General features: G+C 37.2%; 1 protein-coding gene and 1 long non-coding RNA gene across 11 annotated transcripts in view; one reads left to right on the top strand and one right to left on the bottom strand.

Moving 5' to 3' along the window:
- C7H8orf34 (chromosome 7 C8orf34 homolog) overlaps positions 1-16,994 on the bottom strand; it is a 499,329-nt gene that overhangs the window by 238,783 nt on the left and 243,552 nt on the right. For 8 of the 10 annotated variants that reach the window (XM_040294025.2, XM_078017137.1, XM_021724883.3 and 5 more), the window contains exon 8: positions 10,413-10,548. In XM_040294025.2, the coding sequence (XP_040149959.2) occupies positions 10,413-10,548 (136 nt within the window). The remainder of the gene's footprint in view (positions 1-10,412; positions 10,549-16,994) is intronic. The other 2 variants (XM_078017141.1, XM_078017138.1) reach the window with 1 other exon arrangement.
- LOC144365489 (uncharacterized) lies at positions 10,447-14,883 on the top strand. Its single transcript, XR_013423992.1, has 3 exons — positions 10,447-10,632; positions 10,733-10,791; positions 14,175-14,883. It is a non-coding gene; the product is annotated as an uncharacterized LOC144365489 (long non-coding RNA).

Raw genomic sequence — 16,994 nt, 5'->3', positions numbered from 1 at the left:
ACCCGGAAGATGGCCCCCATGAGAACCAGACCATGCTGGCCTACTAATCTCAGATTTCCAGTTTCCGGAACCATGAGTAATAAACCCAGTCTGAGGTACCTTGTTATAATAGCTGAACAGACTATGATTATAACTAAAACAGAAGCTTTTCGGGTTATTAGATCATTCAGCAATGGTCTCAAATTGAAGGTAAACTTAAACAACGGAACCCATTATTCATCAGATATGTCTGGAAATTACATTGCCACATGAAATAAGGTATTACAAATGACCCTTTAAACTCTAAAACAAGTAACATGACTATAAATCAAGTAATCAATGCAACCTAAAAACAAAAGGCATCATCTACAAATTTTTAAGTCAATTCAATAGGTTTTTTTGCATAATTTTACAAGGTATTTGTAAAGACTTACTGGAGTTTGAAAATTTAATAACCTTAAACTATATGAAGAATTGGGGGAACATACTTTACCTGTTCTCTAGAGTGGTCATTAAAGCCATTAAATAATTGGATATTTTGTCAAAATAAACATCTTCAGTGTAAAAGAATTTTATATTATAAGACCATGTATTAAGTAGAAACACTACACTGTTATAATGGGATGAAAAATGTCAAATCAATTTATCCCCAAATAATGTATTTAGTAGCGTACATTTTTTTTTGTCCTAATCTTTTTTCACTAAAATATTTTAAAAGCAATGGCACACTCTCAGTGCACCTAGTGGAGTACATTCTATTGTATACCATGAATTTTCTGCCAAAATGAATCAGGAATCCTTGGGGGAAAAAATGGCTACTTTCAAGGCTCATGCTAGAAGTTACAACCAAAAATCTCTTATATTTTCAAAAGCAATGAGACTTTCAAGGTTCATGTGATTTCAAAAACAGGTACCAAGAAATTAAACATGGAAGACATAATCTTTTCAACAAACGATGCTGGGATACATGGATATCCACATGCAAAAAATGAAATTGGATACCTACCTTGCACCAGATACAAAAATTAATTTAAAATAGATCATATGTCTGCATATAAGTGCTAAACCACAAAACTCTTAGCATATAACATGAGCATAAATCTTCAGGAACTTGAATTAAGTTATGATTTCTGAGGTATGATACCAAATAAATACATGACAAAAGAAAAGATAGTAAGTTGTACTTGATCAAAATTTAAAATGTGTATGCTTCATAGGATACCATTTATAAAATTGAAAATACAACTCTCAGAATGAGAGAAAATATTTGCAAGCTGTATATCTGATAAGGACCAGCATCCATAATGCAACTTCAAGAATAAAAGACAGCCCAATTCTTTAAAAATAAGTAAGGTATTAGGGGCTGGGGATTTGGCTCAGTCGTAGCTTGATGGCCTAGTATGCACAAGGCCCTGTGTTCAATCACAAGTACTGAAAAAATAATAGAAAAATCAAAAATAAGTAAGGTAGGAAATAGATATTTCTTTAAAGAAGATAAAAACAGCCAATAAGCATAATTTGTAATAATCCAAAAGTAGAGAGAACCCAATGTCCATCATCTCATGATGGAATAGGAATGAAGTACTGGCTCTCCCTTTCCAAGTTCAGGCATCTCAGGGACCTGCTGGGTTAAAGAGGCATAGTGGAATAGCCATCACCAACTTATTTGTTCTTGAATGTATCAATATCATTACATCTCATTGTGTGTGCTACCCTATTGTGTTTAGTGCGATGCAGGGAAGCCAGCCATTTTGCACTTTATGGAAGGATAAAATTCTTTTTCTCACACAAAATTGACACACTGACTTTCTCCGGGCAATGTTCTATAATCAATTTCTAATTATAGAATACTTCCTCTCTGTAAGCTCTGCACAAATGTTCCTCCCACAATTACAAATACTTCCTGTGGCCCAGAAAGACTGGGAAAAAAATGAAGTTACCCTAAATGAAGACCACAGCAAAGTCTTGAAGAACTAAATGGAGATGCAGGAAAAAAAAATTCCCAGCTACTGGTAGGAACTGAAAAACAAGGAGTCTGTACTGACTGCAGGATTCATAAACAGTCATGCCTTGCTGTTGTTCTGTAAAGATCATCTCTCCCTACCTCACTCATTATTTCCTCTGAGTGTCTCCTATATCACAGAGTGTTTATGATATAAATACATGGATAGATAGATTCATAGATAGATTTGTATATCTACACAGAGAGGAATGATAAGGAATCTAGTCTGTCCATAATCAAAATATCTTTATTTAGCTAAAAACCAATCTGAATGACCCTTAATATTCTAATTCCTAAGCATGACCTTTTCACAGAACTTTAATTTAATATTCCTTTTTTTTTCCTAGAATACAGGGTGACTTGCCTGGATTTTTAAATGTGTATTTGACTGCTTTTGAAATGTTAAGAATTATTTTTTCCCCTTGAAATAGGCTTTTTTTTTTCAAAGTAGGCCCTATGCTAGAGACTGAGGTAGCCATTCCAGTGCAATCAATCGTGTAGGCAGACATTGTTATATGCATATTTAAATAAGAAAAAGAGGTTTATGGAGGTTAAGTGATTTCCCAAAATTGGGCAGTGCCCAAATTGATATTTAAACCCTGTTATCACTTGGCCAAAAGTCTTAGCTCTTTTTCACATAACAAGAAAATAGTTTTTATTTAAATTGTATGGCTGTGCATGTACACATGGTGTGTACCATGTCCCCGCTCTTCTCTGAATCAAAAATAGTTACTGGGGCTAGCAAAAATCTTGCATTGACTTATAAACAAAAGGAACCATGAACTTGATTTAACAGTTGAGGTGAGGTGGTTCCCAGCTTCTATCTGGTGTTACTCTCATTTGTTCCTTCAAGCATATCTCGAATGAACAATTTCCACAGCAATGGCCTCCATAAAATCACAGTCAATCCTGACTGGCCTAACCTGGCCATCTCAACATGTTTCATTTCTCATAGCACTATCACTATCCGCTACAGTGTGGACCTGGATTGTTTCCCAGAGGCCCCTGTGTTAAAGGCTTGGTCCTAGGATGGTGCTATTGAGAGGTGCTAGACTCTTTAAGAGGTGGGACCAGTGGGAGGTCCTTAGAACACTGAGGATGTGCTGTTAAGGTGGATAGTGGGGTCCCATCCTTCACTGGTTTTTTTTTTTTTTTTTTTTTTGGCTTTTGCTTTTGCTTTTGACCATGACTACAACAGTTTTGCTCTACCATGAACTCCCACCATGATGGGCTGCTTTGCCAGAAACCCAAAGCAATGAGGCCAGCTTAACATGAACTGAAACCTCCAAAACTATGAATCAAAATTAACCTTATCTCCATAAGTGGATTATACCAGGCACTTTTTTATAATGATGGAAAGCTGCCTAGCATCCCATCTGATGGTCCAAGTTTAATTTGCCAGTTTTCTAGAATATAAGTTCTTTTCTAGAAGGTAAGTTCTTAGTGGTCGTGGGTATTAATTTTTATTTTTAGGGCTCATCACAGTTTCAGACAGAGAATAAATGCTAGGTAAATGAATTTTTATTCAAATGAAATTGATTCTGTCATGTGAAACAGGGCCGTGCTAAGTCAGCTTTCTGTCATGACCAAAACACCTGACATGAATAACTTAAAGGAGAAAAGGAGTATTTGGGCTCATGGTTTCAGAGATTTCAGTTCATGGTAGGCTAACTCCATTGCTCTTAGCCTAAAGAAGGGCATGGGAGAGGAAAGCTGCTCATCTCATGGCAGCCAGGAAGCAGAGAGAAAGAGGGGAAGGGACCTGGCACACGGACCTACTTCCTCCAGCTGGGTCTCACCTATCAGGGGTCAATTCCCTTATCAATGGAGTAATCCACTGTTGAGGTCAGAATCCTTGTGATCCAATACTTCCCAAAGGTTTCACCTCTGGACATTGGTTCAATGGGGACCAAGTCTTCCTCACATAAGCTTTTTGGAGATATTCCAAATCCAAACCATAACAATGGCAGTTGGTAGTGCATGCCTCAAATGGAGTCCTTACTCTTCTAGGTCTAGCATGTCACTTTTATGAAAAAAGAAAATTGAAATTTAAACTAGTGATATAATCCCTATTTGTTCTAATTCATTTTCCATTATGTCTGTTTGACTCACCATTCCTTCCACTGGGAAGTTGCTGAATTGAAACTTTATGAATATAGTTGGTGTGGGGGGAGTACATAAAAGTGAACTGAATATAATGTGTGACTGATTCTGTAAGTATTCTCCGTCAATTAGAAAATCCCAATGGAGTTTGAATTCCTTCATACAAGGTTTGACATTCATCTTTTCTTCAGCGTGCTATCACTAATGATGATCCATTTCTGCTTTATCAAGTCAACTTATAACTAAGCATGGTCTTTTAATATCATCATTAAAGAGAAATAATGAAGAATTTTTGTCTGAATGGCTTGAGACAAATCAGTTTAAAAATCAGCAGGCTATTTGGAAATAAGTTTCTCCTTGGATTCTCATGCTCTAGTGTCTGAGCCAGTATCACTGCATGTTCTCTATAATCCAATTTCTTTGAAAATGGCTTTCAGCCTCCCGCCTCCCCTTTTTGTGCACTATTGATGTTAAGCATGAAGGAATGCAAACACTTGCACCATCAAAAGCAAATAGCATCTTACCACCCGGAATGCCCTGGCATGAGTTCACAAAAACAAGATTTAACTCCTAAGAATGGCAGTGGGTAGACAGAATTAATGGGTGGTCTTTCCAGAAAAATGGCTTATAAGCATCACTTGAAATGGTATTTTGGTGCCTTAGTTATCAGCATTACTCTGCTTCTTATTGGTTTGTTAACTATAATATTAAAACAGAAATATAAGACACTTCATGGAGAATTTTTAAATGAAGTTCAAGATTTTCCAAAGGATTTTTTTTCCAATCACAAAAGTTTTGCAGATAGTTTCTGATCACTTGTATCAGTAGCATATCAATTCTTTACTTTTTTGTTGATATTACTTAGTGTGATTCTTAGGCAACCAGGAAACTTATATTATTAAAGGATTTGTAACTGAAACAGTGGACTTCTAAAACACTCAATGACTGCCTTAAAAATCTACCTTATAACAAGTAACATTACCCACCCTAAGGACACTGCTATAATCTATATGGACAAAGTTGTATTTACTGCAAATTGATTTACAGTGGCTTCTCTCCTTATGATCTGAGGAGGGAAATGAGATGTTCTGGATTAGAATGTTTCTTTTCTTTTTTGGTACAAGGGATTAAACTCAGGGGCACTTTACCATTGAGATAGGTCTCCAGACCTTTCCATATTTTATTTTAAAACAGGGTCTCATCAAGCTGCCATAACTGGCCTCATTAAGGATCCTCTTGCCTCAGACTTCTGAGTCACTGGGATTACAAGTGCATGCCACCATGCCTGGGCCTGGTGTAAAATCTTCACCTGTTTCGGTGGTCACTTATCTGTTGGCCATGCATTCTTTTTCTTGTCCAAGATATGAGATATGCAAATACCACTGCTCTGCATAATGTCTAGCCTGAAAACACATGCTATCTTCCATTTGTATTTTTCCAACCATGTGTGAAATATTTACAGAAAAAAATAACCTGCAATCTTTTTATTTCTTGTAACTGCAAATCCACAAACTTTTGCACACTTGATCTTTTAATCACTGTGTTGTACATAATACTTAGAGAGAAATTAAGTGTGGGCTGAATGCTTCTCTTCCTGATGTCTTAAAAAGTAAAATTACCTCCAGTAGTTATGTAGGACTCCAACCCCTTGATCAATGGCAGTATAATCTATCAGCCTCATTACTGATCATCATCCAATCAGGTTCTGAATGGAAGAGCTCCATGCAGATATCTCTTCAGGATAATGATATCAGTTCCCTTGAATATATGTTCAGAATTGCTTGAACATGAGGTATTTCTATTTTTAATTTTCTGAGGAGCCTCCATGCTTTTTCCATAATGGTTGTATCAATCTTTTCTCCACTCTTGCCAGCATTTATTGTCATCCTTTTGATCATAGCCATTCTAACAGGTATGAGGTGACATCTCACTGTGGTTTGAAGTCACTTTTTTTTCCCAATATCTTAACATTTTAATGTGAGTCTATCAAAAAGACAGGAAGGGAGAAGCTGGATTGGGCAAACCAGGAAATCCTGTCCCTGGAGACCCCTGGCCTTGAGTACTTTATTGGCTGCCTCTGCATAGAGTTTCGTGCTCTGCCTTCCAAGTCACTCTTGGAAGTCAATATATATTAACTCCATTTCATAGATAAGGAACCAACTTTTCTCAATATCTGAATAATTTTTCCCATGATAGACACACTATGTAATTTGGTCTATGGACATTAGACCCCCTTTCATAGGCTGTCTTTCCAGGCTACTTTGGCTGTAAAATCTTGAAAAGTATTGGTAAATAAAGTCATATCATTTAGCATTAGTTATCCTAAACTTTCTTGTCCTCAGAACCACACTGTCTCCAAAACAGTGAGATTTAGATCCCATGTCTCTTCCCTGCTGGGTACTGGTGCTCACAATGTGCACAATGGGAATAGGTACTGGGCTCCAAATGAAAGTCATTTTTCTCCATGTGGGTCTGGTCCATAGCACCAGACTCAACTTACTTGCTGTACCTGAATTCTGAGAGATTACCTGGTCTTCGACTGTAGCCTTTTTACCTTAAACCCCTGCCAAACCTAGTACCCCAAAACATTGGTATCTTGCCTTCCTCCTCTCTTGGTATGGGATCCTTTTTACAATGGCCTGGCCAGGTTCCTTGAGCTGCAATCTTCCACTTCCGATTCTTCACTGTATATCTTTGCCAATCCAGCTGCAGAAAACCAGATCATTACCACCCCAAAAAATATGCTATTTGTGGATATTGATTACTTTGAGATAAAAGCATTTGAAAAATAGCAAATGCAATGAAAGGCTTTCTCTGCACTCCCCATAACTGTCTAAAGACAGATCCTTCAAAAAGAACTCAAATGGGAGTTTTATCATTAGAAATTATACTGCAAACTCCCCAGAAGTCCATTAGAAGAAATCACATGCAGACAAACCTTATCACAAACAATTATCTATTTTTCTTTCCTAAAAAATCATTTCCTCTCCCCTACCTAAATTTAGGTTTCTAATTCTCACTGAGTTTGGGATCTTTTCTTTCCTGTGATGCAGATGGTTAATTTGTATACCTTTTCTCTCATTCATCTGCCTGTGGTCAGTTTATTCCATAGACTTAAGTATTGAACCTTCAAACGACGGAGGGAAAGTCTTTCCTCTCCCACACAGCATTTCTATAAGTTAGAGATTACAAATGATGCCCTCCAGAATTCATAGAAGTAGTATAAATAAATAAACTTGGACAGACAAACTCAGACACAGTGGAGTATGACTGCTGGCCTCAGGGTCTAGAAGGGACAACTGCTTCTGTGAAATCATTTCAGAAAATGGTCCCAGTATTATCAGCTCTACTGATTTTTAAGAAAAGATAGAAATCTCAATTTTTTTATGTGAAATTAGTAAATAATCATTATGTTCTGAATGTTTCCATGCTTCTAAAGTTCAGGGTTGAAACATAACCCCTGAAGTGAAGGTATTAGGAGGCAGGTCCTAGGTCAGGAGGGTAGAGCTCCCATGAATGGGATTAGTGCTTTTATAAAAGAGACCTTAGGGGTTGGGGGAGGTGTAGTTCAGTGGTAAAGCACTGGGTTTCATCCCCAGCATTATGTGACCATGCAGCATGAAGACACTCTCAGTGCCTGAATTTTAGACTCCTTAGCCTCCAAACTGTGAAACATAAATGTCTGTCATTTATAATCCACCCTATTATGAATTTTTTTGTGATAAGAGCCCAAATGGACTAAGATAGTCACATATTCAGTGACACTTTAAAATATTATGTGGATACACAAAACTATCGGACAATACCACAGTCCTCTAGTTTATGACTTCTGCTTCTGATAATTCTTATCCTGGCTTAAAATGTATATGGCCGTCTTAAATTCCTTGCTTACAACTTCAATAGTTGAGGTGAGGCGGTTTTTTTTTGACATAAATTGATGAGGATGAATTAAAGATGGAAAGTATTGATAATAACATTAATGCATTACAAAAGTGATCCACCCTAAGAAGTACTGGGAAATAATTCTTCATAGTCTTTCATGTTTAGAGATATTAAAAGTCTTTGTTTAATTTGTTCAAGCATGTTTGTATAGCTAACAACCTTTGAAGACAGCTATGGAGGTTCCATTGGAGGGACAGCCCAACATACTATGCCTATTGCAAAATATTCAGGTTTCCTAACTCAAGGTTCCTCTCACGTAATGCAATCTACAACACCATTTGTGTCACTCTGTAAGAAATTCAGCTCAGGAAACCAGTGATTATGCTAATAATAATAATAATAATAATTATTATTATTATTATTTTATGAATAAAAAGCCCCTGGTCTCTGTCCCAGAAATTTCATGTCTTCCACTCACATGCAAAACACAGCAGCAGGCTACCAGATTGTAAATATTAACATCTCAGATTCTTCATAGTTTTTCACAATCAATATGAGTTTTTCTTTTAATCTAAGCTCTGTCAACAGTAGCCCATATAAAATGAACAGCATAGACTCTTCTTCCATACTGTTTCCCACTTTGCTCTGAATCAATATATTTTCTTCTCCTTTTGAAAGGACTTTGCCTTATTTTCCAACAAAACAATATCTTGAATGCCCATCATTTCAAACACCTGAATCTTATTTTTTTGATCTGTTTCAAACTTCTGTCTTCAACTTCAGACAAAAGTTGATGCTTAACGACAAAACAAAGGAGTTAGAGGCAGCCTGTGGACCTATACAGCCTGGCTTCAAAACCATTTTACTACTTACTAGTTGTGTTACTTTGGACAAGCTGTGTAACCAACCAATGTTTTATTTTTCTTATCTATAAAAGGGGGATAATAGGAATTAATTTTTAGAAAACTTAGACTAGTATGTAATATATAGTGAGAATACAGTATATATAACGAATTATTATTTAGATGAACATTTCTTGAATAAATTCAGCTAAACACTCACCTTAAATGCAGGTTGGTTGTGATTTACAATCTTCATTCTATTATTGGGAAGCTGAATGATAATTTAGGGTTAAAGGTGTGTTTGGTCTTTTCCTGGTTCAAATCCTCAATGGATTCATAAAAAAAAAATTCTTTCTATAAATATTCCCTTCTGGGAAAGCAAACACCGCATGCCCTAATCTTCTGTTAGTTACAGGAAGGACCAAGTATCATCCCCCCTCCAATCAAATGACAAATGTACAAATACACTATAAAGTTTAAAACAAAATGCCAATTAACTCTTCCATAGATGACCTTGTACACTCAGAATGCTTTAAATATTATCACATAAATATTATCACATAAATATTACATGTTTTCTTCACAACTTTATTTTTTTTTCAAAAAGTCATTTTTCTAAATATTCCTAGTCTGCAGCAAAGTTCCCCGTGGTGTTTTCACTATATGCTATTGCACTTTTTTAATGGCCACAAACAGCATTTCCTGGTTTTCTAAGAGCTCTCCTTTTTATTTTTCTAAGCTAATGACAATTGAAATAAAAATTCCAAAAGGGTAAAGCAAAAGAGGAAAAGCTACAAAAATCGGGAGATGATTTCCCTATACTTTCCCCCTCCCAATTTCCAAGCAGCTAATCCCCTCTCAAAAAAGTACAATAGAACAGCTAGACATAAAGAAAAGGAGATAAAATTGGCCAGCCAGCACATTGTTCTTGCTAATCTGAACCATTTACATAAGGGTTAGAAGGCTTGTTTTATCATTTAAACAGACTTAAAAGCCTCTTTGCAAATGAGATTTAGTCCCTACAAAAGAATGAATTCAAGCTATTTGGTGAGTTTCTGCTAGACCAGCACTGGGAGCTGACTTGGCAGTAACCAGAAGCTACTTCTTTGGCCACATACAGTATATGCAAAGATTGCTTCCAGCTGCCCAAACTGAAAAGCATCAAGCTGATTAAATTCTTTCCAGGAGGTGAACAGGATGAGGGGCAGGTTAAAAGGCCAATAATATCAGATCTTAAATTGTACCTGGGCAAACTCTTTCTTTATGCAGGTGCTTTAAAAAGTGGCTTTGAACATTCAGAGCCCCTTGAATCTTCCTTTGAAAAGGAACAGAAGGGCAGACAGCAAATGAAATTCAGAGACAGAGAGACTTAAAATAGTCTCAAGCTGTGAAGGGAAGACAATTTAAACTCTTTGATTCATTGTTTGTCTGAGTGGCATTGGGCACAAGGATAAACTGCATAAACTTAACTTCCTTGCCAATGTTAGCACAAAAGATAATTAGAAGGAAAAGTTTTCAGAACACCGAGGAGCATACTCTTTGCACCAAAATCTTGGATTTTTAAAGATCAAGTTTATGTATGCTATACCTATTGTGTGTTTTACCTGGCACACCTTGAACAGATATTCAGTGTGACCTTGGCCTGGGGCTCAGCAGGATGAGTAGGTCGGCCTTGGTTAAATTTGCTCCCAGAATGTACCAGGGTTGTTACTCCCTCCATTCTTAAATCATCAAGATCCTCTGCAAAAACACAAACAATCACAGAGAAAGGAAAAAAAAATAAGTCTAGTAGAATTAAAGAAGAATTTTTTTTTTTGTCCTCAGGTAGATAACTGTAGGCAGAAGCCAATAGTTTGTTAAGCAATACATTATTTTATATAACCCCTTTGCAAAACTCTAACTTCACATATCAATTATTTTTCAGATCATTTCTAGATGTCGTTGGAGACAAATTATTTGAGAAGATTTCTGAGACACAAAAAGGTGAGAGACAGACAATGCAAACAGACAATGGGTAGCACATACAAGAAATAGAATGCAGATCCACAGCCTCCCCTGGAACTTTATCCAGGGGAGCCCAACCAGAACTTCCCCAGCAATATGCCCCCAATGGCCAGGACTTGCTGGAATATTGCTGGCTGCCTTGTTTTTTTTTTTTTTTTTTTTTGGAGGGGTTTTGTTTGTTTGTTTGTTTTGTTTTGTTTTGTTTTGTCTTTTTTTCCAACACAACCAAAGAGAAAAAGCCAAATATACTTTAAAACCAATTACATAATTCTTCCATTTCCAATTAGCCTGCTTCCAGCTTCTCCATCCAAAAACCTCCAATCATGATTTACCTGAAACTGTCTAATTATTTTGCTGTCAATTTTTTCTCTGTTCCTGGGGAGGACAGTCAGAGATACCTGGATAGTCATGCCCCAGAGGGTCCCTGAAGCTCCTTCCATTTTCCCCAGGTCCTCAATCAAGACTCAAATGATTTAAAATTCTTTTGTGGTTCAATTCCCATATAATATGTACATAATCTACTTCTTTGTTCCAAGAACATACAAGCTTACAAAAAGGATTTCATTAACTTGCTTTTAGCCTTTGTAAAGAAAAGACATAAAGTTTCAAAGGATCAATTATATTTTGCCAAAGTGTAATCCATTACTAATGGCATAATCTACGTGAGAAGGCAAATCATTCTCTTGTGATAAAATAAAGGGTATAAAACATCCTAGGACCCCTCATAAAACAGTTCAGAGGATTTCTAGGTTTAACTGGATATTGCAAAATTAAGAGTGTGAAATCTTCCCGAGATGGTAACAACTCAGACTGAAACAAGTACAGGTCTTCTGAAGCAGGATGGTCAACAGCACCCCTAGACAGGCAGTCCCAAGTAAAAGCTCTTCTGTCTTCTTGTGCTTAAGCAATCTGGAGAAGCCCTTAGAATTTTAACCCAGCTTCAGGGAAGTCATCAAAAGCTCATTACCTTGACCTGATTGCAAAGACTTAGTCCCTTGTTTAGCAGCCTAGCTGCCATTTCAAAACTTGGTTCTTTTGCTGGAGTCATTATGGACTCTCTTTCTGATCTCATGATTCCTGGGCCAATTCAGATACAACTTCTGCCTTAGAACACAGAACACTTTCTAGCCAGCAATGAACCTCTAGTGAGACTCTGTGAGTCTCTCCTTAATTACTGTTCACCACTGCAATACCGTAATTTTTGCCACTTTCCTGTCCCTTCCATGAAAATGAAAGTTCATGATTGTCTTACATCAGTTAAAGAACTTTCTGTACTTCACCCCACCCTCACCCCCCCTTTTTTTAAGAATTCTTAAGGAAAAACCTTGACCCCAAATTATTTGTTCTTGGATAATACTTTAACATTTGAAACTGGAGGTTACTAAGTAGAGTATGCTTCTATTATGATTCAGAAAATGATACCCCAAAGTGTGGTATTTTGACATGCTAAACTGAAGAAACCATCTCATACCTAAGATCTCTCTTGCCCCCACTACTCTGTCTCTTGATCATCCTTGATCCCTGCTCTCTAATGAAGTTCAGGGGAAGCCTTCCTTGAAGTTCCCTTATCTGACCAATGGAAATCCTCTTCCTGCAGAGAATACAATTTTTGCAAAATCTCGTTATCCAGGAAAGATTAACCTCAGGAAAGAAATAGACAATCAAACATCATACCTGGAATTCAGAGGACATTTATCTCAGCCCTTATATATTCTTTAAGCTCATTCAACTCTCCTAAAAACTCACTTATTACCCCCTCAGATTTGCCTACAAATTCTCATTTCTCTCTGTCCTATGAAGAAGGTACATAAATTTTTGCATATCAGTGGATTAGTGGGTAATCACCATCCCATGATGTTTGTGTGCACATTAATAAGTCTGTGTGCTTTTTCTCCTGCTATTTCACCTATTGTCAATTCATTTCAGTGAGTGGTGAGAGTGGTGAGGGGAATTCCCTGCACCATCACTAACTTAAGTTTACTTGCAGAATAGAGTCCTCCATGTGAAGTAAATTTAGTACAGATGGCAGAACTATTGCACTTGCTTGAGCTTATTGATTGATGAAAGACCTCAGACTAAATATATGCAAGGCCTACTTTTTCTTTTTAAGTATACCTTTGGGATGCTGTAGAAGCAAAAGCTTTTTCAACTCTGTTGGAACCTCCATTTAGAATTAGACAATTTATATAAAACAATTTTGGATATAGTCCTACTTATAAAGTGGTCACTATTATAAAGAGTGAGACTCATGAGAAAGAAATAATATGATGTTAAAGAAAATGTTATACCAGATCATTTTTCCAAATAAGCAGCCTTCACTAAAGTTATGATCCTATCTCAATTTTTGAAAGATAAATTCCTGGAGGAATTAAAAAACAATATTATCAAATACCAACATTTAATTCATGATTATGGAAAGAACAATGAAAAACTCAGTGAGGCTAGAACCACAGTGTGTCAAATGCTTCTACATCATGCTAAGTGAAATAAACCAGACTCAGAAAAATCATAGGTTGAATATTTTCTCTCATATGTGGAAGCTGGAGCAAAGTAAAAGAAAGAAGGTGATGGGTGAGAGGGCAGGGATCAGATATCATAGATATATAGGGAAGATCAATGGAGTAGAAGGAAGAGAACATGAGGAAGGGAAGGAGGATGGGAAAGGGGAAGAAATATGGAATAATTTAACAAAATCATGCTATATGCATATATGAATGCACCAAAGGAAATTTCACCTTGGGAGCAATAGGTAGGGGGAATAGGGATTAAAATCAAATTAAAATCAAATTCACTGGATGTATGATTTCTTCAAAATGAACCCAACTATTATGTATAATTATAATATTTTAATAATAGAAAAAGAAAATAGAAAGAAAGGGAGAGAGGCAGGGAGGGAAGGAGAGAGAGAAAGGAAGAAAAGAAGAAAGAAAATCTAGATAGACACACTATGGTTCTAGCCTCACTCAGATAATCTCTGCTGGTCTTGGTGGCACCAGATGGTTTCAAGTGCATGCTTGGCAAATTTCTCCAGGAAATTACTCATCATGGTACAAATAAATTGTTTACATCCTTATGTCAACATGACTAGAGAAACTTTAAAAAGTAAGGCGAGGTCATTTTGAGTCATGTGTCACTCATCAACAGCATCATTCCTAAATTACTGTCAATATGATCAGGAACCAAAGTTTCAAGGGCCTTTTGAACACCATCCAGTGAAATTATACAGCTCTCATTCTTCGAAGGATGGAATTTGATATTTTTTAGTTATTATATGCCTGTTATCCGGATGGTTGAAATATCTCCTTGTCCAAAAGCTGTAGTTTTTACAGTGTCTAAATAATTGACTGATCTTATGTTTCCAGGCTTGGGAATACAAACTTTACATCAAGAGGCCAATACAAACTTTCACAAGAAGTATCAAAGAACATGATCTCCTCCTCAGAAACCACACTGCACTTACTGAGAAACCAGCCTCTACCTCATAGCAAAGCCTGTCCAAGGAAGGGGACAGGGTGACCCTTGTCCTTGGAAAGACCCACAGAGCACTCCTGGGAACATACCCACCCTGCTGAGTTGTTTATCTACAAATAACAAGAGAGATCTGCAGTGCCAGGTGTCTCTGAGTCAGTCAGGCTAGGTGAGAACCCATAGCAACCCCCTAGCAACCACCAATCAGCATGAGATAGGGAAAATATCTGGGATGCCAGATGACCCCCAAGTAGTTTATGGTGGTTGATAACATGTTGGGAAGCCATGTAGTTCAGCACGTACTCCCCTCATGGCTTAAACCAATCAGTTCAAACGAATCCCCCTCTTGTACTAATCAATCACCCTTACCCAACTTGTTCCCACCAGTGAATGTGCTAATCATGTTTTAGAGTTGTTTTATGATTTTCCCACGGTGTGTGATGATTTGCTAAGAGATGCTATGATGTATGTGAAGTCCCTGCCTTCCCCAAAGAGTGTATAAAACTGCTGCAAACCCTGGGCTTGGGGCCTCTCAGAGTCACCAGTTGCTGTGTGCACACAGAGAACTGAGCTAGCTTGCAATAAACACCTCTTTGCTGCTTACATCAATCTTGGTCTTTGGTGGTCTTTTGGGAGTCCCAAATTCGAGCATAATACCACCTACATTCTTCTGGAAACGTGGAAAGAATCAGTGATATCTTTGAAATAAAAATTAATAAAACTTTTAGAAATGCTTGAGGCACTCCTACTTGCCCTCATATCAGTATGGTCTACATTCTTTGGGACTCATTGTTTATTTCCTTATGAATTGGTAACCAAAGAGTTATGCATTTCTATTTTTAGCTACATTACTATACACTTTCCTGTATACATGACCATGGCAACATAGTGAAAAAGGCTCATGCATTATACCCATTCCTACTGCCAACATGTTAAGGTTATATTCCCAAAACATCTTAACAGACTCTTCTTGATATCCAACCAAAAGATTTCATCTATTACAGGATACATGAGGAAAAAAAAAACCTGTTTTTGAACCTCAGTGTAAATATTGTTAACAGTGAAGTAAAACTCCTAGGGGTAAATCCCATTTCACAACTAAAGAAGTGATCTGAGTCAAGAAAATTTAGAACCTACTCTAATAGAGTACATCAAACTAAGGATTCTCAGAGACTCTCTGGAAGCAGCTGATTTTCAAAGTAGATGGCTTATGACCTTCAGAGCCTGTGATGACCTCAGATAGTACACAGCTTCTGCCCAAGATGTAGGCCAGAGACCCCTTCAATTCATTTTTTTTTTTTGCCTAATAATGATCATTCTTCCCACTTTCTATCAATCCCCGATTGTCATCCACTCACAATGACAATTTTTCTCTTTATACCATTTGAGCCCTCAAACTTCTGATTGCTGAATATACCATCCCTCATCAGATCTCCATAACGAAAATGTCTTTGAGAAATTTTAGTCTCATTAAATGCAATCATAGGGAAATACAGCCAATGACATCTCCACTGACTTTGCCAGTGTCCCTCTCTCCTGGGAAAAAGAATAGATTTTTTCAACCTAGAGTTTGGAATCTAGGAACTTTTGAATTTGAATTCAACAACCTTTGTAGGATGAGGAATCACTTACTTTCCACCCAGATTCCAATGTGTAACTCAGCTAATGAAAAGCCTTGGTTTCAACCTCAAGTCATGAACAGCTGCTTTCTTCCTGGATCCACATGTGTTCCTACCATACTACTTTCCTTGTAGCAGGATAGCATTCTGCGGCTTCCTTCTAAAGTTTCATGCACCTTAGGAACAGTATTTAAAATCTTATCTGCCTATAGTTATCTTGATTCTATAGACCCTCAAGGCGGGAAAGTTCAACTCTAATGCAAGCTCCAAAACAAGTCTACTCAGGCTATTCAGACACTTCACTGGAGAGAGTTACTGATTCATTGTTTTTGCAAATAATAAAAGCAGTTTTGCTAGGCATAGTGAAACATGTCTGTCATTCTAGTAACTTAGGAGGCTGAGGTTGAAGAATCACAAGCTTGATGCCAGGCAGGGCAACTCGGCGAGACCATGTCTCAAAAATAAAAATAACTGAGCATGTAGTTCAGTGATAAAGTGTTTCTGGGTTCAATCTTCAGAATGATGAGCAAGCAGTTTCCAACAATAGGAATCATTAACAAAAGACTATAAAACATATTGTCACTAATTCTGGCAGAAAATATAAGTGACACCACCTGTACTCTAGATGGAATGCACATCTGTCTTAACTTATTTGCAACAGTAGTGATGGACAATCACGTTGATCTAGATTTCTTATCCACTAATCATGGTGGAATCTGGGCCATTGCCAGTACTTCTTGCTGTACTTGGGGTTAATCAGAAAAGTCTATATGTTACCTTAAGGAAATAGCTACCTGGATCTCTAAATCTGGCCTTTAAGACCTGTTAAATGTGTTCTTTAAGCCTAGATAGGGCAATTGAAGTTCTTGGTTTTGAAGCATCTTAAATAGACGTGTGTATGAGACTGTGATAGATATGTGTATGAAAGTGTATGTTTGGGGCTTGTGTGTGGCACTGGGGATCAAACCCAGGGTTTTGCACATGCTGGGGTCATGTTCTACTACTGAGCTACAGCCCCAGTCTTTTATATTTTTTATTTTTAGACAGGGTCTTGCTAAGTTGCCCATTCTGGCCTCAAACTTGTCATACTCCTGC

The sequence above is a fragment of the Ictidomys tridecemlineatus genome, chromosome 7, assembly GCF_052094955.1.
Source record: "Ictidomys tridecemlineatus isolate mIctTri1 chromosome 7, mIctTri1.hap1, whole genome shotgun sequence".
NCBI lineage: Eukaryota > Metazoa > Chordata > Mammalia > Rodentia > Sciuridae > Ictidomys > Ictidomys tridecemlineatus.
The sequence above is the reverse complement of the archived record's forward strand: the minus strand, read 5'-3'. Positions and strand labels throughout refer to the sequence as shown.